Genomic DNA, 27,590 nt, shown 5'->3' with positions numbered 1-27,590 from the left:
GGCTGAATTCCTTCTGAAGATGGTGGGATGGGATGGATCAAGAAATATTGTTGCTGATTTCCTGCCTCTGAGCCTCCTGGCTGTGTCCCATGGAAACACTGCTCTTCCTGCTTCGAAGGGAAAGTGCTTTATGGCAACTCTAAACCAAGGGCAGTGACAGTGAAATGCCCTCCAGAGAGAGCCAGCTGGCCTGGGCTGCTGCTCCACTGTGTGTTTTTGTGCCCTCAGGAATGTGTGGATTTAGCAAATGACAACACTGAGCGTGCCCAGTCCCCAGTGGAGCCCCAGGCCCTCTCTTTCTTTGTGTTGGCTCTTTTCCAAGCTTGAATGACAACACCGGTTGAGCCTTCATTATCCACAAGGGGAGGTGAGCAAGCGGGTCAGAGGGAGAAAAACATGCCTTTCTCATGGGCTTTATTCCAACAGATTTTGAATTTTCACATCAGTAGATCTTATGGAGTTTTACTTTCTGTCAGTTAGGTTAAAAATCCCAGTGGTAACACAATTTCTGCTTTGGAAAAAAAAGTCAGTTGGATGTCAACCACAATAGAATTATTTTAGAGTTGGAAATGACCTCAGAGATTATTCTACTCTAATCAGTGAATGTCTGGAGGGGCTTAGCACACAGCTTGTAAGTGGCAGAACAGTGACCAGCATTCGGGTACCCAGCCCCTAGGTCAGTGCTGGGGCCTGTACAGCTCATTGCCTCTGATATCATTAGAATACTTCCAATAATATACGTTGTACTAGATCAGGATGAAGTGACCTGTGTTCAAAATCTGGTTCTTTCCTAGCCTAGGTATATACCCAAGAGAAATGATCACACTGAGACTTCTGCACAAATGCTCATAGCAAGATTATTCATAATGGCCAAAAAATAGAAGCAAACCAAATGTCCCTCAACCGATGAGTGGGTAAACAAAATGTGAGATATTCTCACGATGAAATATTACTCAGCCACAAAGAGGAATGCAGTTCTGATACATGCCACAACATGGATGAACTTTGAAGACATCATGCTAAGTGAAGGAAGCCAGGCACAAAAGGCCATATGTTTTAGATTCTATTTAAATGAAATGTCCAGACTAAGCAAATTCATAGGAAAAGAAAGGAGATTGTCAGGGCCTGGGGGAGGAGGAAAATCGGAAGTGACTGCTAATAGGTACAAAGTTTATTTTTAAATTGATAAGAATGTTCTGGAATTAGATAGTAGTGATGGTTGCACAACTCTGAATATCACTGAATGAAACATTGGTGAATTGTCATTTTATATATGTGAATTTATTTATTTATTTATTTATTTAGGCTGCACTGGGTCTTAGTTGCAGCACTGGGGATCTTCATTGTGGCATGCAGGATCTTTAGTTGCGGCATGTGAACTCTTAGTTGTGGCATGCATGCAGGATCTAGTTCCCCGACCAGGGATTGAACCCGAACCCCCTGCATTGGGAGCGTGGAGTCTTACCCATTGGACCACCAGGGAAGTCCCTATATATGTGAATTGTATATCAATAAACCTATTATAAAAAAAAAATCCTAGTTCTGCCTCTTACCAGTTGGGTGACTTTAGGTAATGACTCTAAATCCAAGTCATCTCAGCCATGAAATGGGAATAATGATATATACCTCCCAGGGTTGTTTTGATAAGTGAGATCATGAATTTGAAAATGCTTCTAAACTGTAAACCTTTGGGGCTGTCAATGGGTTATAAGTTCATTATAAATTGGGTTTTTATCTTCTCCTCCTGTATTTTCTATAGCACTAACAAGGTCTAACTACATAAAAGTCATTCAAATAAAGACTTTTTGAATTGATTCAAAAGCACTGCAATTAAAAAAAAATTTTTTTAATTGGGGTATAGTTGTTTTACAATGTTGTGTTAGTTTCTACTGTACAGCGAAGTGGAGTTCCCTGTGCTGTACAGTGAAGTGGAGTTCCCTGTGCTATACAGCAGGCTTTCATTAGTTATCTATTTTATACATATTAGTGTATATATATCAATCCCAGTCTCCCAATTCATCCCACTCCTCCTTCCCTCCTTTGTGTCCCTACATTTGTTCTCTACATCTGTCTGTCTATTTCTGCCTTGCAAACCGGTTCATCTGTACCATTTTTCTAGATTCCACATATATGCGTTAATATACGATATTTGTTTTTCTCTTTCTGACTTATTTCACTCTGTATGACAGTCTCTAGGTCCATCCACGTCTCTACAAATGACCTAATTTCGTTCTGTTTTGTGTCTGAGTAATATTCCATTGTATATATGTACCACATCTTCTTTATCCATTCATCTGTCGATGGGCATTTAGGTTGCTTCCATGACCTGGCTATTGTAAATAGTGCTGCAATGAACATTGGAGTGCATGTGTCTTTTTTGAATTATGGTTTTCTCTGGGTATATGCCCAGTAGTGGGGTTGCTGGGTCATATGGTAATTGTATTTTTGGTTTTCTCTGGGTATATGCCCAGTAGTGGGGTTGCTGGGTCATATGGTAATTGTATTTTTAGATTTTTAAGGAACCTCCGTACTGTTCCCCATAGTGGCTGTATCAATTTACATAACCACCAGCAGTGCAAGAGGGTTCCCTTTTCTCCACACCCTCTCCAGCATTTGTTTTTTGTAGATTTTCTGATGATGCCCATTCTAACCAGTGTGAGGTGACACCTCATTGTAGTTTTGATTTGCATTTCTCTAATGATTAGTGATGTTGAGCAGCTTTTCATGTGCTTCTTGGCTGTCTGTATGTCTTCATTGGAGAAATGTCTATTTAGGTCTTCTGCCCATTTTTTGATTGCGTTGTTTTTGTAATATTGAGTTGCATGAGCTCTTTATATATTTTGTAGAGTAATCCTTTGTCCATTGATTTGTTTGCAAATATTTTCTCCCATTCTGAGGGTTGTCTTTTTGTCTTGTTTATAGTTTCCTTTGCTGTGCAAAAGCTTTGAAGTTTCATTAGGTCCCATTTTTTTTTTTTCCTTTGCTCTAGGAGGTGGGTCAAAAAAGATCTTGCTGTGATTTATGTCAAAGAGTGTTCTTCCTATGTTTCCCTCTAAGAGTTTTATAGTGTCCAGTGTTACATTTAGGTCTCTAATCCATTTTGAGTTTTTTTTTTTTTTTTTTAAATTTGTTTGCGGTACGCAGGCTTCTCACTGTCGTGGCCTCTCCCGTTGCAGAGCACAGGCTCCGGATGCACAGGCTCAGCGGCCATGGCTCACAGGCCCAGCCGTTCCGCGGCATGTGGGATCCTCCCAGACTGGGGCACGAACCCGTGTCCCCTGCCTCAGCAGGCGGACTCTCAACCACTGCGCCACCAGGGAAGCCCTGAGTTTATTTTTATATATGGTGTTCGGGAGTGTTCTAATTTCATTTTTTCTCATGTAGCTGTCCAGTTTTCCCAACACCACTTATTGAAAAGACTGTCTTTTCTTCATTGTATATCCTTGCCTCCTTTGTGATAGATTAGTTGACCATAGGTGTGTGGATTCACCTCTGGGCTTTCTATCCTGTTCCATTGATCTATATTTCTGTTTTTGTGCCAGAACCATATTGTCTTGATTACTGTAGCTTTGTACTATAGTGTGAAGTAAGGCAGTCTGATTCTTCCAGCTCCGTTTTTTTCCCTCAAGAGTGCTTTGGCTATTTGAGGTCTTTTGTGTTTCCATACAAATTGGGCAATTTTTTGTTCTAGTTCTTTAAAAAATGCAATTGCTAATTTGATAGGGATTGCATTGAATCTGTAGATTGCTTTGGGTAGTGTAGTCATTTTCACAATATTGATTCTTCCAATCCAAGAACATGGATTGTTGCTATCTCTCCATCTGTTGGTATCATCTTTAATTTCTTTCAACAGTGTCTTATAGTTTTCTGCATACAGGTCTTTTGTCTCTCTAGGTAGGTTTATTCCTAGGTATTTTATTCTTTTTGTTGCAATGGTAAATGGGAGTGTTTCCTTAATTTCTCTTTCAGATTTTTCATCACTAGTGTATAGAAATGCAAGAGATTTCTGTGCATTAATTTTGTATCCTGCTACTTTAACAAATTCATTGATTAGCACTAGTAGTTTTCTGGTAGCATCTTTAGGATTCTCAATGTATAGTATCATGTCATCTGCAAACAGTGACAGCTTTACTTCTTCTTTTCCGATTTGGATTCTTTTTATTTCTTTTTCTTCTCTGATTGCTGTGGCTAAAACTTCCAAATGGTTTCTGTTTTTCACCATTGAGAACGATGTTGGCTGTGGGTTTGTCATATATGGCCTTTATTATGTTGAGGTAAGTTCCCTTTAGGCCTACTTTCTGGAGGGTTTTTATCATAAATGGGTGTTGAACTTCGTCGAAAGCTTTTTCTGCATCTATTGAGATGATCATATGGTTTTTCTCCTTCAGTTTGTTAATATGGTGTATCACATTGATTGATTTGCGTATATTGAAGAATCCTTGCATTCCTGGGATAAACCCCACTTGATCATGGTGTATGATCCTTTTAATGTGCTGTTGGATACTGTTTGCTAGTATTTTGTTGAGGATGTTTGCATCTATGTTCATCAGTGATATTGGCCTGTAGTTTTCTTTGTTTGTGACATCTTTGTCTGGTTTTGGTATCAGGGTGATGGTGGCCTCATAGAATGGCTTTGGGAGTGTTCCTCCCTCTGCTATATTTTGGAAGACTTTGAGAAGGATAGGTGTTAGCTCTTCTCTAAATGTTTGGTAGAATTCGCCTGTGAAGCCATTTGGTCCTGGGCTTTTGTTTGTTGGCAGATTTTTAATCACAGTCTCAATTTCAGTTCTTGTGATTGGTCTGTTTATATTTTCTATTTCTTTCTCGTTCAGTCTTGGAAGATTGTGCTTTTCTAAGAATTTGCCCATTTCTTCCAGGTTATCCATTTTATTGACATATAGTTGCTTGTAGTAATCTCTCACGATCCTTTATATTTCTGCAGTGTAAGTTGTTACTTCTCCTGTTTTCATTTCTAATTCTATTGATTTGAGTCTCCTCCCTTTCTTTCTTGATGAGTCTGGCTAAAGGTTTATCGATTTTGTTTATCTTCTCAAAGAACCAGCTTTTAGTTTTATTGATCTTTGCTATTGTTTCCTTCAATTCTTTTTCCTTTATTTCTGATCTTATCTTTATGATTTCTTTCCTTCTGCTAACTTTTGGATTGTTTTGTTCTTCTTTCTCTTATTGCTTTAGGTGTAAGGTTAGGTTGTTTATTTGAGATTTTTTTTTTTTTTTTTTTTTTTTTTGCAGTACGCGGGGCCTCTCATTGTTGTGGCCTCTCCCGTTGCGGAGCACAGGCTCCGGACGTGCAGGCTCAGCAGCCATGGCTCACGGGCCCAGCCGCTCCGCGGCATGCGGGATCCTCCCGGACCGGGGCACAAACCCGTGTCCCCTGCATCGGCAGGCGGACTCTCAACCACTGCGCCACCAGGGAAGCCCCCGAGATGTTTTTTGTTTCTTGAGGTAGGATTGTATTGCTCTAAACTTCCCTCTTAGAACTGCTTTTTCCTCATCCCATAGGTTGTGGGTTGTCTTGTTTTCATTGCCATTTGTTTCTAGGTATTTTTTGATTTCCTCTTTGATTTCTTCAGTGATCTCTTGGTTATTTAGTAGTGTATTGTTTAGCCTCTATGTGTTTTTGTGTTTTTTTTTTGTGGTATGCGGGCCTCTTACTGTTGTGGCCTCTCCTGTTGCAGAGCACAGGCTCTGGACACACAGGCTCAGAGGCCATGGCTCACGGGCCCAGCCGCTCCGCGGCACGTGGGATCTTCCCAGACTGGGGCACGAACCCGTGTCTCCTGCATTGGTAGGTGGACTCTCAACCACTGTGCCACCAGGGAAGCCCCATGTGTTTGTATTTTTAACAGATTTTTCTTGTAATTGATGTCTAGTCTCATAGCATTGTGGTCGGAAAGGATACTTGATACGATTTCAGTTTTCTTAAATTTACCAAGGCTTGATTTGTGACCCAGGATATGATCTATCCTGAAGAATGTTCCATGAGCAGTTGAGAAGAAACTGTATTCTGTTGTTTTTGGATGGAAGGTCCTATTAATATCAATTAAGTCCATCTTGTTTAATGTATCATTTAAAGCTTGTGTTTTCTTATTTATTTTCATTTTGGATGATCTGTCCATTGGTGAAAGTGGGGTGTTAAAGTCCCCTACTATGATTGTGTTACTGTCGATTTCCCCTTTTATGGCTGTTAGCATTTGCTTTATATATTGAGGTGCTCCTATGTTGGGTGCATAAATATTTACAATTGTTATATCTTCTTCTTGGATCGATCCCTTGATCATTATGTAGTGTCCTTCTTTGTCCCTTCTAATAGTCTTTATTTTAAATTCAATTTTTTTGATATGAGAATTGCTACTCCATCTTTCTTTTGATTTCCATTTGCATGGACTATCTTTTTCCATCCCCTCACTTTCAGTCTGTATGTGTCCCTAGGCCTCAAGTGGGTCTCTTGTAGACAGCATATATACGGGTCTTGTTTTTGTATCCATTCAGCCAGTCTATATCTTTTGGTGGGAGCATTTAATCCATTTACATTTAAGGTAATTATTGATATGTATGTTCCTATTACCATTTTCTTAACTGTTTTGGGTTTGTTATTGTAAGTCTTTTGCTTCTCTCATGTTTTCTGCCTAGAGAAGTTCCTTTAGCATTTGTTGTAAAGATGGCTTGGTGGTGCTGAATTCTCTTAGATTTTGCTTGTATCTAAAGGTTTTAATTTCTCCATCAAATCTGAATGAGATCCTTGCTGGGTAGAGTGATCTTGGTTGTAGCTTTTCCCCTTTCATCACTTTATGTCCTGCCACTCCTTTCTGGCTTACAGAGTTTCTGCTGAAAGATCTGCTGTTAACCTTATGGAGATTTCCTTGTATGTTATTTGTTGCTTTTCCCTTGCTGCTTTTATTTTTTCTTTGTATTTAATTTTTCATAGTTTGAGATATATGTGTCTTGGCATGTTTCTCCATGGATTTATCCTGTATGAGACTCTCTGCGCTTCCTGGACTTGATTGACTATTTCCTTCCCCATATTAGGGAAGTTTTCAACTATAATCTCTTGAAATATTTTCTCAGTCCCTTTCTTTTTCTCTTCTTCTTCTGGGACCTCTATAATTCGCATGTTGGTGCATTTAATGTTGTTCCAGAGGTCACTGACCCTGTTCTCAATTCTTTTCTTTCTTTTTTCTTTATTCTGCTCTGTGGTAGTTATTTCCACTATTTTATCTTCCCTGTCACTTATCCGTTCTTCTGCCTCAGTCATTCTGCTATTGATTCCTTCTAGAGAATTTTTAATTTCATTTATTGTGTTGTTCATCATTGTTTGTTTGCTCTTTAATTCTTCTAGTTCCTTGTTAAACGTTTCTCGTATTTTCTCCATTCTATTTCCAAGATCTTGGATCATCTTTACTATCATTATTCTGAAGTCTTTTTCAGGTAGACTGCCTATTTCCTCTTCATTTGTTTGGTCTGGTGGGTTTTTACCTTGCTCCTTCATCTGCTGTGTGTTTCTCTGTCTTCTCATTTTTCTTAACTTACTGTGTTTGGGGTCTCCTTTTTGCAGGCCGCCAGTTTGTAGTTCCCGTTGTTTTTGGTGTCTGCCCCCAGTGCCTAAGGTTTGGTTGAATGGGTTGTGGAGGTTTCCTGATGGGGGGGACTGGTACCTGTGTTCTGGGGGATGAGGCTGGATCTTGTCTTCCTGGTGGGCAGGACCACATCCGGTGGTGTGTTTTGGGGTGTCTGTGACCTTATTATGATTTTAGGCAGTCTCTCTTCTAATGGGTGGGATTGTGTTCCTGTCTTGCTAGTTGTTTGGCATAGGGTGTCCAGCATTGTAGGTTGCTGGTTGTTGAGTGGAGCTGGGTCTTAATGTTGAGATGGAGATCTCTGGGAGAGCTTTTGCCGTTTCATATTATGTGGAGCCGGGAGGTCTGTGGTAGACCAATGTCCTGAACTCGGCTCTCCTACCTCTGAGGCACAGTCCTCACACATGGCTGGAGCCCCAAGACCCTATCAGCCACACGGCTCAGAAGAAAAGAGAGAAAATATGAAAGGAAGAGAGAAAAAAATAATAAATAAAATAAAGTTATTAAAATAAAAAATAAAAGAATTATTAAAAATAAAAAAATTAAAATATAATAAAAAAATAAAAAGGAAGAGAGCAGCCAAACCAAAATACAAGTCCGCCAATGATAACAAGCACTAAAAACTATACAAAAAACAAAAACAAAAACAAACAAAGAAAACGGACAGACAGAACCCTAGGACAAATGGTAAAAGCGAAGCTATACAGACAAAATCACACAAAGAAGCATACACATACACACTCACAAAAAAGAAAAAGGAAAAAAATATATCTATTTATAAAAAAAAGGAAGAGAGCAACCAAATCAGTAAACAAATCTACCAATGATAATAACTCTAAATACTAAACTACAATAAACATAAAACCAGAAACAAATTAGATGCAGATAGCAAATTCCAAGTCTACAGTTGCTCCCGAAGTTCACTGCCTCAATTTTGGGATGATTCGTTGTCTATTCAGGTATTCCACAGATGCAGGGTACATCAAGTTGATTGTGGAGATTTAATCTGCTGCTCTTGCTGCTGCTGGGGAAAATTTCCCTTTCTCTTCTTTGTTCACACAGCTCCTGGGGTTCAGCTTTGGATTTGGCCCCGCCTCTGCATTTGGGTCGCCTGAGGGCATCTGTTCTTCCCTCAGACAGGATGGGGTTAAAATAGCAGCTGATTAGGGAGCTCTGGCTCACTCAGGCTGGGGGGAGGGAGGGGTAGAGAATGCGGAGCGAGCCTGCGGTGGCAGAAGCCTGCGTGACATTGCAACAGCCTGAGATGCGCTGTGTGTTCTCTTGGGGAAGTTGTCCCTGGATCACAGGCCCCTGGCAGTGGTGGGCTGCACAGGTTCCTGGGAGGGGAGGAGTGGATAGTGACCTGTGCTTGCACACAGGCTTCTTGGTAGTGGCAGCAGCAGCCTTAGCGTTTCATGCCCATCTCTGGTGTCCGCACTGGTAGCTGGCTTGCACCCATCTCTAAAGCTTGTTAAGGTGGTGCTCTGAATCCCCTCTCCTCGCACACCCCAAAACAATGGTCTCTTGCCTCTTATGCAGTTCCATACTTTTTCCCAGACTCCCTCCTGGCTAGCTGTGGCACACCAGCCCCCTTCAGGCTGTGTTCATGCAGCCAACCCCAGTTCTCTCCCTGGGATCTGACCTCCGAAGCCAGAGCCTCAGCTCCCAGCCCCCACCTGCCCCTGCAAGTGAGCAGACAAGCCTGTCAGACTGGTGAGTGCTGGTTGGCATGGATCCTCTGTGCAGGAATCTCTCTGCTTTGCCCTCCGCACCCCTGTTGCTGCGCTCTCCTCTGTGGCTCTGAAGCTTCCTCCCCCACCCCCCTGTCTCCACTAGTGAAAGGGCTTCCTAGTGTGTGGAAACTTTTCCTCCTTCACAGCTCCCTCCCAGAGGTGCAGGTCCTGTCCCTATTCTTTTGTCTCAGTTTTTCCTTTTTTCTTTTGCCCTACCCAGGTACGTGGGGAGTTTCTTGCCTTTTGGGAAGTCTGAGGTCTTCTGCCAGTGTTCAGTAGGTGTTCTATAGGAGTTCTTCCACATGTAGATGTATTTCTGATGTATTTGTGGGGAAGAAGGTGATCTCCACGTCTTACTCCTCCACCATCTTGAAGGCCTCCCGACAAAAGCTTTCTCTGCATCTACTGAGATGACCATATGGTTTTTCTTCTTCATTTTGTTAATATGGTGTATCACATTGATTGATTTGCATATATTGAAGAATCCTTGCATCCCTGGGATAAATCCCACTTGATCATGGTGTATGATTCTTTTAATGTGTTGCTGGGTTCTGTTTGCTAGTATTTTGTTGAGGATTTTTGCATCTATATTCATCAGTGACATTGGTCTGTAATTTTCTATTTTTGTAGAATTGGTCTGTAATTTTCCTTTTTTTTGGTAGTATCTTTGGTTTTGGTTTCAGGGTGATGGTGACCCTTTTCTTTTTCTTTTTTTGTAGAATTGGTCTGTAATTTTCCTTTTTTTTGGTAGCATCTTTGGTTTTGGTTTCAGGGTGATGGTGACCTCATAGAATGAGTTTGGGAGTGTTCCTTCCTTTGCAATTTTTTGGAAGAGTTTGAGAAGGATGGGTGTTTGCTCTTCTCTAAATGTTTGATAGAATTCATCTGTGAAGCCATCCGGTCATGGACTTTTGTTTGTTGGAAGATTTTTTTTTTTTTTTTTTTTTTTTGTGGTATGCGGGCCTCTCACTGTTGTGGCCTCTCCCGTTGCGGAGCACAGGCTCCGGATGCGCAGGCTCAGCAGCCATGGCTCACGGGCCCAGCCGCTCCGCGGCATATGGGATCCTCCCAGACCGGGGCACGAACCCGTATCCCCTGCATCGGCAGGCGGACTCTCAACCACTGCGCCACCAGGGAGGCCCTTGTTGGAAGATTTTTAATCACAGTTTCAATTTCATTACTTGTGATTGGTCTGTTCATATTTTCTATTTCTTCCTGGTTCAGTCTTGGAAGGTTATACCTTTCTAAGAATTTGTCCATTTCTTCCAGGTTGCCCATTTGATTGGCATATAGTTGCTTGTAGTAGTCTCTAAGGATGCTTTGTATTTCTGCGGTGTCTGTTGTAACTTCTCCTTTTTCATTTCTCATTTTATTGATTTGAGTCCTCTCCCTCTTTTTCTTGATGAGGCTGGCTAAAGGTTTATCAACTTTGTTTATCTACTCAAAGAACCTGCTTTTAGTTTTATTGATCTTTGCTACTGTTTTCTTTGTTTCTATTTCATTTATTTCTGCTCTGATCTTGATGATTTCTTTCCTTCTACTAACTTTGGGTTTTGTTTGTTCTTCTTTCTCTAGTTCCTTTAGGTGTAAGTTGAGATTGTTTATTTGAGATTTTTCTTGTGTCTCAAGGTAGGATTTATTGCTATAAACTTCCCTTTTAGAACTGCTTTTGCTGCATCCCATAGGTTTTGGATCATTGTGTTTTCGTTGCCCTTTGTCTCTAGGTATTTTTTGATTTCCTCTTTGATTTCTTCAGTGATCTCTTGGTTATTTAGTAACGTATTGTTTAGCCTCCATGTGTTTGTGTTTTTTTACGTTTTTTTCCCTGTAATTGATTTCTAATCTCATAGCGTTGTAGTTGGAAAAGATGCTTGATATGATTTCAATTTTCTTAAATTTACCGAGGCTTGATTTGTGACCCAAGATGTGATCTGTCCTGAAGAATGTTCCTTGTGCACTTGAGAAGAAAGTGTAATCTACTGTTTTCAGATGGAATGTCCTATAAATATCAATTAAATCTATCTGGTTTATTGTATCTTTTAAATCAATTAAGTATCAATTAAATCTGTCTAGTCTATTGTGTTTCCTTATTAATTTTCTGTCTGGATGGTCTGTCCATTGGTGTAAGTGAGGTGTTAAAGTGCCCCACTATTATTATAAAAGATTTCCTCTTTTATAGCTGTTAGCATTTGCCTCATGTATTGAGGTGCTCCTATGTTTGGTACACATATAATTAATTAATTATTTATTTTATTTATTTTATTTTATTTTTTGCTGTACGTAGGCCTCTCACTGTTGTAGCCTGTCCTGTTGTGGAGCACAGGCTCTGGACGCGCAGGCCCAGCGGCCATGGCTCATGGGCCTAGCCGCTCCACGGCATGTGGGATCTTCCCAGACCGGGGCACGAACCTGTGTCCCCTGCATCGGCAGGCGGACTCTCAACCACTGCGCCACCAGGGAAGCCCCATGTACATGTATATTTATAATTGTTATATCTTCTTCTTGGATTGATCCCTTGATCATTATGTAGTGTCCTTCCTTGTCTCTTGTAACATTCTTTATTTTAAAGTCTATTTCATCCGACATGAATATTGCTATTCCACCTTTCGATTTTCATTTGCATGGAAAATCTTTTTACATCCCCTCACTTTCAGTCTGTATGTGTCTCTAGGTTTGAAGTGAGCCTCTTGTAGACAGCATATATATGGGTCTTGTTTTTGTATCTCTTCAGCAAGGCTGTGTCTTTTGGTTGGAGCATTTAATCCATTCACATTTACAGTAATTATTATTATTATTAATATTATTATTTTATTTTTTTTGGCGGTACACGGGCCTCTCACTGTTGTGGCCTCTCCCCTTGTGGAGCACAGGCTCTGGACACGCAGGCCCAGCGGCCACGGCTCACGGGCCTAGCCGCTCCGCGGCATGTGGGATCCTCCCGTACCGGGGCACGAACCCGCGTCCCCTGCATCGGCAGGCAGACTCTCAACCACTGCGCCACCAGGGAAGCCCTACAATAATTATTGATATGTATGTTCCTATTACCATTGTCTTAATTGTTTTGGATTTGTTTTTGTAGGTCCTTTTCTTCTCTTGTGTTTCCCACTTAGAGAAGTTCCTTTAGCATTTGTTGCAAAGCTGGTTTGGTGGTGCTGAATTCTCTTAGCTTTTGCTCGTCTGTAAAACTTTTGATTTCTCCATCAAGTCTGAATGAGATCATTTCTGGGTAGAGTAATCTTAGTTGTAAGTTCTTCCCTTTCATCACTTTAAATATATCGTGCCACTCCATTCTGGCTTGTAGAGTTTCTGCTGAGAAATCAGCTGTTAACCTTTTGGGAGTTACCTTTTATGTTATTTGTCATTTTTCCCATGTTGCTTTTAATAATTTTTCTTTGTCTTTAATTTTTGTCACTTTGATTACTATGTGTCTCAGCATGTTTCTCCTTGAGTTTATCCTGCCTGGGATTGTCTGTGCTTCCTGGACTTGGGTGACTATTTCCTTTCTCATGTTAGGGAAGTTTTTGACTATAATCTCTTCAGATATTTTCTTGGGCCCTTTCTCTCTCTCTTCTCCTTCTGGGACCCCTATAATGTGAATGTTGGTGCATTTACTGTTGTCCCAGAGGTCTCTTAGGCTGTCTTTATTTCTTTTCATTGTTTTTTCTTTATTCTGTTCCATGTCAGTGAATTCTACCATTCTGTCTTCCAGGTCACTTATCCATTCTTCTGCCTTAGTTATTTTGCTACTGATTGCTTCTAGTGTATTTTTCATTTCAGTTATTGTATTGTTCATCTCTGTTGGTTTGTTCTTTAATTCTTCTAGGTGTTTGTTCTTTAATTCTTCTAGGTCTTTGTTAAACATTTCTTGCATCTTCTTGATCTTTGCCTCCATTCTTTTTCTGAGGTCCTGGATCATCTTCACTATCATTATTCTGAATTCTTTTTCTGGAGGGTTGCCTATCTCCACTTCATTTAATTGCTTTTCTCGGGTTTTATCTTGTTCCTTCATTTGGTACATAGCCCTCTGCCTTTTCATTTTGTCTGTCTTTCTGTGATTGTGGTTTTTGTTCCACAGGCTGCAGTATTGTAGTTCTTCTTCCTTCTGTTGTCTCCCCTCTCTGTCTTAAGATATTTTCTAATTTCCTTTTTGGTTTCTTCTTTGACCCATTGGTTGTTGAAGAGTGTAGTGCTTAATTTCCACATGCTTGTGAATTTTTCAGTTTTTTTCTGCTCTTGATTTTCAGTTTCATTCTATTGTGGTTGAAAAAGATACTTGATATGATTTCAGTCTTCTTAAATTTTTGAGACTTATTTTTTTTGCGGTATGCGGGCCTCTCACTTTTGTGGCCTCTCACGTTGCGGAGCACAGGCTCCGGACGCACAGGCTCAGTGACCATGGCTCACGGGCCCAGCCGCTCCACGGCATGCAGGATGTTCCCGAACCAGGGCACGAACCCGTGTCCCCTGCATCGGCAGGCAGACTCTCAACCACTGTGCCACCAGGGAAGCCCTTGAGACTTTCTTTTGTAAACTAACATGCGATCTGTCCTGAAGAATGTTATGCATGTGCTTGAGAAGAATGTATTCTGATGCTGTTGTGTGGAATATTTTGTATATGTCTGGTAGGTTCATTTGATCTATACTGTTGTTCAAGTCCTCTCTTTCCTTATTGATCTTCTATCTGGATGTCCTATCCATTATTGACATTGGGGTGTTGAAATCTCCTACTACTATTGTGTTGGTATCTTTTTCTCCCTTCAGTTTTTTAATGTTTGCTTCATATATTTGGGTGCTCTGATACTCATAATTGTTATATCTTCCTGGTGAGTTGACCCTTTTTTCATTATATAATGCCCTTTTTTGTCTCTTGTGACAGTTTTTGACTTAAAGTCTATTTTGTCCTGTATTATCATAGCTACCCCTCCTCTCTTTTGGTTTCTATTTGTATAGAATATCTTTTTCCATCTTTTCACTTTCAGTCTATGTGTATCCTTAAATCTAAAATGGGTCTCTTATAAACAGCGTACGGTTAGATCTTGTTTTTTTTAATCCATTCAGCCATCAAAAGTGTTACAGTTTTTAAGCATTTCTTTAAACTCAGTTAATTTATAAATCTGGATACTTTTAAATCCAAGTGTTTCTCAGAACAAATGACCTCTAGTAACTTGAATTTTTCCCCCTCATTTTATATTCTTATTTTCTCTTTCTCCTTTAACAGAGACAACATATCTGATTCATTGGCAAGACCACAATCTGATCCCAAAGATGTGCTCCACAAACCCAGGCAATTGGGTCACATTTGATGATGACCCTGCTTTTCAGTCTTCTCAAAAGTCAAAGAATTTCCCTCTGGAGAATCAAGGCATTTGTAGGCCAAATGGACTTAAACTGAACCTTTCTGGTACTAAGGAATTTCCCAGTGGATATTCCTCCACCAGCAGTACCCCTCTCTCCTCTCCCATCATAGACTTTTATTTCAGTCCAGGACCTCCAAGTAACTCTCCTCTTTCTACACCTACCAAAGACTTCCCAGGTTTTCCTGGCATCCCCAAAGCAGGGACTCATGTGCTTTATCCTATTCCAGAATCATCTTCAAACAGTCCATTTATACCTGGAGCAGGTTCTTCCTTATTGCCTACTAAACCAACCTGTTTATCCCATGCTTCCTTACTCGGTGACCACTCATGTATACATCCAGCTCCCAAAGTGGGTCTTCCAGATGAAATGAGCCCTCACCAGGCTGACAGCCTAGGGTTCCAAAGTGATACTCCCCAGTTTCAGTATTTTCAGGAGGACTGTGCCTTTTCAAGTCCATTTTGGAAAGATGAAGGCAGTGCTTCCCAGCTCACCTTTGACCCTCCAGGAAGCAGAAAGATGGTCCCATCAAGAGACAAAGAGATGCCTATTGATCAAAAAGGCTTAAATCAATGTTCACTCAACTACATCTGTGAGAAACTTGAACATCTCCAATCAGCTGAGAACCAAGACTCATTTCGAAATTTGTCTACGCAATATCTGTATGCTGAAGATGCTGCCTCTTCCTTTGTCCCCCACATGCTCTTCAGGAGTCAGCCAAAAGCCGGATGGTCTTTCATGTTGAGAATTCCTGAGAAGAAGAACATGATGTCTTCCCGTCAGTGGGGGCCAATTTTTCTAAAAGTCTTACCTGGAGGAATTTTGCAAATGTATTATGAGAAGGGGTTAGAAAAACCATTTAAAGAGTTACAGCTCAATCCATATTGCAGGCTTTCTGAACCCAAAGTTGAGAACTTTAGTGTGACAGGAAAAATCCATACTGTGAAGATTGAACATGTGTCTTACACAGAAAAAAGGAAATACCATTCTAAGACAGAAGTAGTTCATGAACCAGATATAGAACAAATGCTGAAGTTGGGATCCACAGAGTACCAGGACTTCCTTGACTTTCTGACCAGTGTGGAGGAGGAGCTGATAAAGCTGCCAGCTGTTTCAAAACCAAAGAAGAACTATGAGGAACAAGAAATTTTCCTTGAAATTGTGGACAACTTTTGGGGTAAAATCACTAAAGAAGAAGGCAAATTGGTTGAAAGTGCTGTGATAACTCAAATCTGTTGCCTCTGCTTTGTGAATGGGAACACAGAATGCTTTTTAACTTTGAATGACCTTGAGCTGCAGAAGCAAAATGAATGCTATTTTGAAAAAGACCCAGAAAAGAAGGGGATTGATATTCTTGACTATCATTTTCATAAGTGTGTGAAAGCACAAGAATTTGAGCAATCAAGAATCATTAAGTTTGTACCTCTGGATGCCTGCCGGTTTGAGCTGATGCGTTTCAAGACTTTGTATAGCGGGGAAGATCTTCCCTTTTCCCTGAAGTCTGTAGTGGTTGTCCAGGGGGCATATGTGGAGCTTCAGGCCTTTGTCAACATGGCCCCGTTGGTCCAGAGACCATCCTTGAAGTCATGTGACAACATAATGATACACTTTCCTGTTCCATCGCAGTGGATCAAGGCCCTCTGGACCATGAACCTCCAGAGGCAGAAGTCCCTGAAAGCCAAAATGAACCGCCGGGCATGTCTGGGGAGTTTACATGAACCTGAATCTGAACCTGTCATACAGGTCACTGTGGGGTCAGCAAAATATGAGAGTGCCTACCGGGCCGTTGTATGGAAGATAGACCGGCTTCCTGATAAAAATTCAAGTAAATATTCAACACTCCAAGCTGATTTTCACGTGAAATCACTTAAATGTTTTCACCCTCCTCCTTGGGTTGAAACCAGGCTGAGGCAGATGGGGTAACGTCAGTCAGCTGAGGCCATGCTTACATCGCTGGGTGGGAGATGGAGCATTTAGTCAAACAGCTGGTTTATTTTGTCCCCTTATGCCTATTTCTACCAGATAAGTTTAGCCTAAAATTTTTTTAAGATATCATAAGAAATACCATCCGAGGCTAGGATTTTATTATGGATGGTGGTACCGAGGGAAAATTTCTAGTTGGACCTCTTGACATCAACCATCAGCCTCAGATATTAAAATTATTGTTCATATAGCTTAGATTCCCTAACTGACCTTTTAAGATTTGTCATCCTTGAATATACCTGAACTTTTTTGTATTCTCAGCCAGTACCACTTCCTCCTTAGGTTTTGTTCCCTGCTTCTTGAAATAAGACTACCTTTCATTTTTACCCAAGTTAATTTCTTTTGCTGAATTGACCAATTTGACCATCTTGACAAGTTGTTTTAATTTTAATTAAGCATTAAAATTCAGTTACTTTTTTTTTTATTTTGTAAAGCAAACAATGAATCTAGAAGCTTAGAACTTTGAAGAGACAGCCCTAGCACTGCATTTATTTTAAAGTAGTAAGTTAGTAGTGGGTGTAACATAATAAAGCAAAAAAGCAAAATTTGAAATTAGGGCTGCTGCCTGTTTTAGTTCAGTTATTTCTGGCAGAACACTAGGCTATGGAGCTAAGTTGGGGGCAGATTTGGGGCATCTGAGTTGATGCATTCATCATTTAGGCAAACCTTTATTGAGCACTTACTGTAGTCCAAGTGCCACATCAGGTGCTGGGGCTAAAGAGAAGATTGATCCCTGTTGCCAAATAACTCACAGCTGGTCTAATCCTTCAGGGGAATTTAATTACATCCTAGGGCCCTCCACACTGTGGACTGCAGAGGAAGCATTTTTATTCAGGGTGGGCCTACAGCAGTGTTTCTCAAAACTGGCCATCAGAATAGCCTGAGAGCTTTTAAATAACCTTGATGGTTAAGCTCTACTCTATGCCAATTAAATCAGAATCTCTGGGGGAGGGCACCAGGCACCCATATGTTTTGAGAGCTCCCCAGGTGAACCTAATGTATGACCCAGGTTGAGGGAAACTGCTCTGCAGGTCTCGTGATGTTTTGGGGCCGGAAGAGCTAGCCCCAGACTACAGTGGACCTAAGGGGCAGCATGCCACCTTGTCTGTGCCCTGCAGTTTTCTGGCTTAACATCTGTCGACTGATTGTATCTTGAGCTACAGACAGGGCCCAGCAGGTGAGAGACACAGCTGGCAGCTGAGGAGCCCTAGGCCCCTGTGCTGAAGGGAAGCCCCCATTCAGTAGCCTTTCCTGACACTCCCTGCTTTTCTCCATTCGTGCCAAATTCCCCTCCACAGTGTCCTCCAGACTCACGGTAGTTGGTGGTTACCTTCTAGTTCCAAGGAACAGCCAGGAGAGCCCAGGCCCAGGGCAGGGAGAGGCAGTGATAGGATAGCGTGGTCACAGGCGTGGCCTCTAACGGCACCTCTTGGTCAACTCCAGCATGATGGGAATATCTTCCAGGATATCATCCACAGCGGTAATGCTTCCTGCTGCCTTTTTTTTTTTTTTAATTTATTTATTTATTTATTTATGGCTGTGTTGGGTCCCCGTTGCTGCCCACGGGCTTTCCCTAGTTGTGGCTCACGGGCTCTAGAGCGCAGGCTCAGTAGTTGTGGCACACGGGCTTAGTTGCTCCGTGGCATGTGGGATCCTCCTGGACCAGGGCCTGAACCCATCCGTGTCCCCTGCATCGGCAGGCGGATTCCCAACCACTGCGCCACCAGGGAAGTCCCAACTTCCTGCCTTCTTGATAACGTTGCTGGAGGAGCAAGTTCAAACCATTCTCAGATTATCTTCCCCCCAGGGAAACAGATTTTGAGGTTTTGAGTGTGTGGTTCCAAGGGATCTATTCTCAAAGTTATTTGTGCTACTTTTAGGTGAGAGACGTTATAAAAATCAGAATATCATCGCCTTTTATTTTGCTGAACACAAAGGGAAAGGGAGAGGCAGGCTGGAACGTGAACTGTAACCTCCTTGGTCCACAGATGTCCTCTGAGGTCTGGGTGATAACCTGACTCCTGTTGTTCTCCTTTGGTCCTAGGGACGGTCACTGGGCCCAGAACAAAAGGTCAGGTGCACCTTTTGCATGGATTTGCAGCAAAGCTTATGCCTCTGAGAGAGGAGCACAGAGGGCTCAGCCTGCTGGCTTGTCCAGCTCGAGTCAGAGGGCCAGGGGGACAGGTTCGCGATGGGCCCGCTCCAGCTGCTCTGCCTCGGAGCAGGCGCTCCAGCTAGACCCTCTGGGGCAACCACGCTTTTTTTTTTCAAACTGAGAAACCGTACCAATCATTCTTTTCTAATTTTGGAAGGAGAACAACATACAAAGCTTCTTGTGAAAATGATCCTGTTCATAACAGTGCATTTTCTCAGAATTAATGGTAGAGTTAATTGATCCAGTCCACAAGAATTTAGTAAGAGGGCTCACTCATTCACACGTCCATTCCACAAACGCCCACTGAATTTCCTCTAGGTACAGGCTCCGTGCTGCGTGCTTGGGGGATACAGATGCAAACATGATCCCTGCTGTCTGGAAACATAAGTCTAGCAGGCGAGGCAGATGCGGAAGCAACTATCCAAATGAGCTGTGGAAATCTGCTCTCTTCTCTTCTGGAACATGTACAGACGTTATCTAATAGGGATCCCAGAGAAAGGAGTCATCAACTGCAGGGGGCAGTGGGGAAGGCTCTGCTGGAGAGGCAATGCTTCAGCTTGGCCTGTGAGAACCAGTGGGACTCCATCAAGGATAGAAACAGCAGAAACACAGGCGTGTCAATGGGGGATCTTACCTGATTTATGGGGCCGAGGGGATAGTTGGAGAAGAAACCAGCCTGCCAAGAGGGTCGTGAGCCATGCTGTGGGGTGTGGAGTTTGTCAGCAGGGCCTCAGGAATGTTTTCAGGCATGACTGTGACAGAATCCTACCTTGTTTTAGAAAGTCAGGCGTATGTTGCAGAGGAAAGATTCAGGAGTAGATTATAGTACAGGGAGGCTGGTAGGAGGGGAGGGAGGCTGAGCAAGGCGGAGGGCCGTGGGAGCGCTGAGACAGGTGAGCGGTGGGTGAGCGAATTCAGAAGAGGTGACCCCGAGACAGTGACAGATGGTCTGTGGGCCTGGGGGAAAGGGAGCGGCTGGGAGGAGGTCCTGGTGGGCGATGGTGCCATTCTCTGAGATAGCCTCTCCTCTCTCCTTTTAAAATCTGTTTCCCAGCCCTGGCTGCATGTTAGAGTCCTTAAAATCATTAGAGCTTTAATATTTAAAATACCCATATTTAGGCCTCATCCCTACCAATCAGACTCCCAGGGTGAGGCCCAGCTATTGGTGCTTGTAAGAGGCTCTCCCATGCAGCTGGCCTTGTGCCTCTCCTGGGAGACCTGTCATGGCCTCCTAGGCATCAATCCTCCCTGCTCTGTGTACCCCTGTGTCTTCTAGAGCCCTTTTATTGCCCTCCCATCCATATTTACCACAGCTGAGCTCACTGAGAACAATTCGAAGAGTGTGCATTCCCAGAGAGGCTGGCTGGACTTGGCCTTGGCCTTTGGGAATTCTTGTGGAAGACTGTCATAGCACCAGGCTCACACAGACTGTGAGCATTCCAGACAATTACATGGTGAGAATTCACTGACCAAATTCTTTGGGATCAAAGCTGCTTTGTTCAAATCAGGTCTGTGCGGAGCCTGGGGGAGGGGGCAGGGGGCAGCTCTGAGCCAGGCTGGGGCCCAGACACTTCTGGGATCACGTGGCCCTGTCGCCGAAGCTTCTCCACGATAGGGCTGGGGGGAGGATAATGCAAAGAGTAAGAGGCTGCCTTGCATTTTGCTTCTTGAGAAGAAGCATAGAAAGAGTAAGGTTGGGGCAGAGAGGAAATCTTTATCCTAAGGCAGTGCTTCTCAAACTTTTGTGTACATATGAATCACCTTGTTAAAATGTGGACTCTGAATCAGCAGGTGGGGCTCCCCCATACTGTGTCACCCACACGTGCTCCGGTGATGCCAGCGCGGCTGGCCACGGACCTCACGTAGAGGAGCAAGGACTTAGAGTATCTCAATGTTTCTATATGATTTTAAAATCACTTGGGTATTTAGAGAACAGAGGATTTTAAAAGAGGGTCTTTAAAACGTTACCCTTTCAAGCTAGTTTCTGAAAAAACTGTTAGAAAAAAATTTTTTTAAAAGGAAATGAAAAAAATATATGAAGTATACGTACTAATTAAAAAAAATTTTATGCCCCTTTCCTGGGGATTTTTGAGATCGGAATTGAATTTTCCTATTGGTGAAATAACTTATATGTGATTTCAGGGGAGGTGGGAAGGGATGCTGGCTCCTTAAATGCCTCTTCTACCAGCACATCAATGCTTAATATTCCTTTAACAGTGGGTGAGCCTTTCGTTTTACAACAAAGGTTGGCCCCAGATAGTTCATTCAGGCTAAGGTATGAATGACAACAGAGGACAGTTTCTTGTGCACAGATTTTGCTGGGGGTGGGACAGAGGAGGAGGAGGGGGGGAGGAGGAGGAAGAGAAGGTGGTGGAAAAGGAGGAGGAGGGAGAGAGAGGAAAAGGGAGGAAGGAGAGGGAGAAGAGAATGAGGACATTTGAAAACACCGATTAGTCATAGAGGGTACATATGGTAGCATAGAATTAGAAAGAGAAGTGAGCATGGTGGAGGGTCAATTAACAAATGTATCTATCTCCACTTTCCCAGTTTTACCAATTTTTAAATATGACTCGCCTTTACTTTTTTCTTTGCTTTCTCTTCAGCACATTGGTTGTTCTCTCCTCCTCCACTACTTGTGTCATCCTTCTACCATTCATTCCCTCCAGCTCTCACCAATTCAGTTTCAGATGTGAAATATTTTGGTTCAGGAGGGACCCGGTATCTACTAGACCTAAATAGATTTCGTGATTTGCATTCCTGGTCCTTAGAAAGTGATGAGGGACTAATTACCGAAGCCCGAGAGTGCCCCCTGATGGTCAGTACTGAGATAAAGAACATGATTTTCCTCTATCTTTTATTCATTCACTTGTAAATTCCATAAATGTCCTTTGAGCCCCAAATGTGCCAGGCTTGTGCTAAGGACGGACATGATACTTCTCTTCATGGATATCAAAATCCAAAGGGAGTGTGAGTTATTAAACATTGTAGAGTATTTAGAGTTTTAAAAGCCAGGAAAAATAAGCCAGAAAACTTGAAAGGAAAAACGTTCTCCTTTTACCAGATTTTTAGAAAAGTGGGTAGAAAGGTTTTGTTTCTAAACCTATTTTTGGAGTACTAGGTCTTCAGCTTGGGTGATTTTTATTGCAAAAGTTCCAAAAGAGTTTTTCTTTAAAATATGAATATCAATATTCACATCTAATATCAATTAGATCATCTCCAATATAATTTTCAGCTCTAAAAGTGTAGAATTCATGGTGCTTTCATTAGCAAAATTATGGTAATTAAATAACAATGCTGAATTTATAATAGAATAGCACTGTGCACTTCTATCTATACCACTATAGTATACCATGTCCCTAGAGCTCTTATGTGTGCCAACTAGCTTGTTTAATCCTCACAGCAATCCCATAAGGTTCGTGTTGTTATCTTCATCATCACCCCCATTTTCAAATGGGGAAACTGAGGCCCACAGAGATCAAATAACTTGCCAAGGGTCATCCACCTTTTTTTTTTTTTATGCGGTACGCGGGCCTCTCACTGTTGTGGCTTCTCCCGGTGCGGAGCACAGGCTCCAGACACGCAGGTTCAGCGGCCGTGGCTCACGGGCCCAGCCGCTCCGCAGCATGCAGGATCTTCCCAGACAGGGGCACGAACCCGTGTCCCCTGCATCGGCAGGCAGACTCTCAACCACTGCGCCACCAGGGAAGCCTCATCCACCTTTTAAGTAGCAGAGCTGGGATCTGACCCTGAGCCATCTGAGTCCAGTGTTTATGTGCTTAACCACTATGCCATAAAGGACTGAAGACTGCCTGAATTAAGTTTAAATAAACTTATGTATTCTGCAGACAGAAGGCCAGAAAGGCTAATGGATTGTGGAATCTCCCCTGGCTTTGTGTGTGTGTGTGAATAAAGTTATCACTTGCCTGCAGTGATCTGGGTAGCTTAGAGCATCTCTGAGGTCGCTGTTGTCCTCCCCTACAAGTGAGAGGAAATGCTAATGAGCATCTGTTGGTTAATTGATGGATGACTTCTCAAGGCCTTTTACAGCCTTAGAATTCTATTAGTCTCTCTACAAGAAACAGGTTGTAAGGCATGAAAGGCAATTTATCTTTCTGTACTGTTCTAGGGTGTGATGGCTTAGGAATGAATATGATTTGAACCTAATACATTTTTAGAGGGTGTCAAATTCAGAACCAGGCAGATCCATCTCCTGACCCTAAACATGGTCCTAAAGTAAATGGCTGGAGGAAATTGGATCCCAAAGATTACAGGTGGGGAATTTTGAAGTGTGTCCATATTTCATGGGAGATCAAAGAAGCCCAACTAAAAGAATTGTGGGCTGACTCACATGATAACTTCTTTTTGAAAGGACTATTTTATCTTGAAGATTATGAGTTTGGAGGAACTAAGGTGATTGGCAGTGGAAAGAATCAGAACGTGTGAAATTCCTTAAAAATTTATTGACTTAAATAACTTTGTGTTACACATAATAAAAAAAAAAACCCTTTACACTTTGTGCGAAAAAAAAAAAGAATTAAGTGAAATCCTTTAAACTCTTGTTTTTGTGTCTAAAACTATATTCTGATGGAAATGTTCTTGTGTCATGTCAGTGGTATAGTAATTTAATCTGGCTTTTGAAATTATTGTCATCTCATACATTTAATTTAAGTAAAGATAGCTGCATGGGATATGTAGATGCTGTGGACTAAGGCAACAGAATCATGGAACATTTATAGAGTTACTATAGTGATTACATTGAAAATATTTTTTACTCCATTGTAACACACACACAGTACCTGACCCCTCTTAAAGCTTTTGTGTATATCTGATATCCCTAGGTCTGGCACAGAGCCTGGCTTGGCATAGAGTAGATGCTCAATATATGGCAAAGTAAAGTGAAAACAGATATTGTATTGAAACACTGAAAGTCAGCATGCCCATATTTACACAGTACATTTGTTCCAGTCAAAGCTTTAAGGAGGGTGAGTGGGAATTAGTGTACTAAAAAATAATCCATTCTACAAAAAAAAGAATTCTTGGCCTAGAATATTTTCTGAAATGTAAAAAAATTCATTAAGTTTAACCTTAAAAAAAAATCATCTTTATAATGTGACCTAATTTAGGCTGAAATTTACCTTTGCATTATCTATCAATAAATAGAGTGGTAAGAAAATGAATAAATTAAGAATTACTGTAAGATCTTATTCAGTCTACTTAAGAGAAAGTTTTCTTTCTTTACAGATCTTATGCACATTATAGCCAAATAATGATGCTTAACATAAATATTACTCACCTTTTAATTTAAAAAACTTAGCATAGGGCCTCCCTGGTGGCGCAGTGGTTGAGAGTCCGCCTGCCGATGCAGGGGATACGGGTTCGTGTCCCGGTCTGGGAGGATCCCATATGCCGCGGAGCGGCTGGGCCCGTGAGCCATGGCTGCTGAGCCTGTGCATCCGGAGCCTGTGCTCCGCAACGGGAGAGGCCACAACAGTGAGAGGCCCGCGTACCACACACACACAAAAAAAAACTTAGCATACTTTTATTATTCTGAATTAGAATCACCCAATAGAAGGCACTCACATATGAACTTGATATAATTCTAAATTTTTCTGATCGCTGTATTGTTGGTCATTGTTTTATTTGAATAATTAAATGAAATATTAAACTTTCTTTTTAAAAAAAGAAACAGCATACTTCTCATTGAAAACATGTTGGGAGTTAACATATATAACTATATAATGATAAAGTTGTACTTATTTTAAAGCTAGTACTTGAAAAATGCAGGTAGACTTCCCTCCAGTTAGTGCAAAATTGTGAATTTTGATGGTATGTCATTTAATGAAATTCACACAACCATAGTGCTAATGGAAATGCTTATTAAAGAGAGGGATGCATGCCTCTTATGCTCAAGAGAAATGTTCAATGGCCATTGAAATACTTTGACTGACCATTTGATTTTTTTCTTCAAGGTCCTGATCATCCCCATTGTTTGTCATACAAACTAGAACTTGGATCAGACCAAGAAATTCCCTCTGATTGGTATCCATTTGCTACTGTTCAGTTTGGGATTCTTGACACCTGTGCCTCAAGGACAGAGGTCAGGTCTCTGGGGGTGGAGAGTGATGTCCAGCCACAGAAACATGTTCATCAGCGAGCCTGCTACAACATCCAGGTACATCCTGAAGCCCTTGAGTTCAAGTTGGGGCTTCTGAAGCTTTGACCTGATTTGGCTTTAGATATTGGCTTTGCCCTCTTAAGTGACTGTGTGTGTGTATGTGTGTATTTGACCTAGAAAAGAGTGATGGTCACCAGTGAGCCGAGTTCTTCCCCTCAGTTCTAGAGAACATTGGGAGCCTGAGGACACAGTGCTGTGTACTTAACTCAGCTCTCAATGAAAAACAGGGCATTAAAAATAAGTTCACATTTCAGAAGCATATATATAATAAAGATTTTGTCAGAACAGCATTTCCCAAGATGTGTTCTATGGAACATATGTCCCATATAATGATCCAAGAAAAAAATAAGTTGGGGAACGTTGTACACTAAATTAATGTTGAACAAAGGCTCTGAGAAGTTCTGCAGTAAAGAAACTTGTTAAACTTAACTCAGTTTCTCCCAACTCATCACTTATGGAATCTTGTCTCCTGTAAAACACCTATCAATATCTTCTGGAATAGTATTCTGTGGAGCACTCTTTGGGAAATACTGAGTTACTCTATCACCACAATTTTAAATGTTCACCATCAGCTCATCTGCATTCTTGCGCCAGATGAATTAAAGTGTCATACACTTGCACAAGTTTGTTCCTAAACTTGCTTTTCCTTCTCATCTTCAGACTTAGATATAGAGACAACCTGTGTCACACATTTCCAATAGTATCTTTTTTTTTTTTAATTTATTTATTTTTGACTGCGTTGGGTCTTCGTTGCTGTGTGCTGGCTTTCTCGAGTTGTGGCGAGCGGGGGCTACTCTTCGTTGCAGTGCACAGGCTTCTCACTGTGGTGGCTTCTCTTGTTGTGGAGCACGGCCTCTAGGCCCGCGGGCTCAGTAGTTGTGGCTCGTGGGCTCTAGAGCGCAGGCTCAGTAGTTGTGGTGCATCGGCTTAGTTGCTCCGTGGCATGTGGGATCTTCCCGGACCAGGGCTCAAACCCATGTCCCCTTCATGGGCAGGCAGATTCTTAACTACTGCGCCACAAGGGAAGTCTCCCTTAGTATCTTGAAATGGTGTGATTATATAAGACATCATTAGCACCAACTGGTGGTTCTATAATATAGTAACCAAGTCTGGATTTTTCTTTATTTTGGACTATCTGTTCGGAAGCCTGTATGTTTGGGTCCAGTGATTTTTATTCTATTGGTAAAATGGAGGATGAATGGGTGCTGTTCTGTGCAGCCCCTTCAGGACTGAAGGACTTATTCCCTCGGCAGCTGGGAATTGCCCTGGATGAAGAAGGATGCCATGCTCCAGGTCACGCCCCCTTCCTGGGGCAGCCTGTGTCCAGTAACTGGTGGATCAGGGGTCTAAAGACCCTTTTACCTCAAGTTGGAATAACCCTGCGGGGCCTTCGTAGCTTCAGCCCTCCCTGGGGATCGGCTGAAGCCTTTACTGTGACTGCTTTGCGGCCCGACTTCTCCCTCTTCCTGTTCTGCTCCCTTCCCTCCCCTCCTCGTCAGGTGTCCTCGTCAGGTGTCCTCCCCAGTAAACGTTCTGCACATCAGTCTCCATCTCAGCATCTGCTTCTTGGGGAACCTGACCTGTAACACTAGGCATCTAAGTATTATGTGTGACTGAAATGTGTGTCAGGTGCTCATGGAGATGTCATTTATACCATTTGCTGTTCATGGGATGTGCCAGTTTCATCTAGTTGTAGAGGACCGCTCAAAATTATATACCAAAGTCTCTTTAGCTTTAATAGCATTGGTGGCAGTCAGTTTCAAAATGTTATCTTCCATTTAATAAGTATTTATTGAGCAATTTCAAAGTGCCAGCTGCTGCCGTAGATGCTGGGAACACAAAGGTGAACAAGAGACAACTCCCTGTCCTCATAAAGCCTACCTTCTAGTGGTGGAACAAAAAATAATTAGTAAACAAGCAAATAACATAATTTTAAGTAGTGACAAATTCTAAGAAGAGAGTAAAAGAGGGTCACAGGATAGAGAGGGATGGAGGGCTTCCTTATCTAGAGTGGTCCTGGAGGGCCTCTGTGCCGAGGTACTGTTTGAGGTGAGATGAAAAAGATGAGGGGCAGGCAGATGGTTTGGCCCAGCTGTTTACTGTTGTAAACTAGTTTTAGTTAGAGAGATGATTGGGGGTGTGCTCTAAATCTCAGGTGGGCTAGAGGCTGGATATATGATACTCCGGGGGGATCTTTGATCACATGTCTAGCCAGATTTGTAAATGTCTTATCAGTATATGTAGTCTGTATACATTTTATAAAACTCATGTCTGACTTAGAAGAAAGTTTGTCCTCTTCAAGATTTGACCCTAGAAGGGAAGGATTTAGGAGACTCTGTTGTCCCAAAGGAGAGCAGTGTGCTTCACTTGGGAGCGGGCGTGACAGGGTAGACGGGCTGTGTTTGTGTCCAAAGGATGAGGTGGCTAGAGTCCTTGCCTCATTTACAAACGAGGATTGAAGAGATGTTATGCTGTGTTGCATTTGTTAATGCTGCCCCTGTTTTGCTTTTGCATGACAGGTTGAAATAGAAAAGAAGTGGATTAAAATCGCTGGAGAAGACCCAGATAAAGCTGGTGACTGCGTAACTCAGTAG

General features: G+C 42.0%; 1 protein-coding gene across 1 annotated transcript; it reads left to right on the top strand.

The window, feature by feature from the left end:
• On the top strand, nucleotides 1-27,590 carry STON1 (stonin 1; the record flags this gene model as incomplete). The annotated part of the gene is made up of 4 exons (XM_079721184.1): nucleotides 1-82; nucleotides 14,547-16,508; nucleotides 24,791-24,993; nucleotides 27,516-27,590. Exons 2-4 carry the CDS (start codon nucleotides 14,594-14,596, stop codon nucleotides 27,588-27,590), a joined length of 2,193 nt encoding a protein of 730 aa, XP_079577310.1. The 5' UTR covers nucleotides 1-82; nucleotides 14,547-14,593.

Source organism: Hyperoodon ampullatus (assembly GCF_949752795.1).
Source record: "Hyperoodon ampullatus genome assembly, chromosome: 15".
Lineage (NCBI taxonomy): Eukaryota > Metazoa > Chordata > Mammalia > Artiodactyla > Ziphiidae > Hyperoodon > Hyperoodon ampullatus.
The sequence above is the reverse complement of the archived record's forward strand: the minus strand, read 5'-3'. Positions and strand labels throughout refer to the sequence as shown.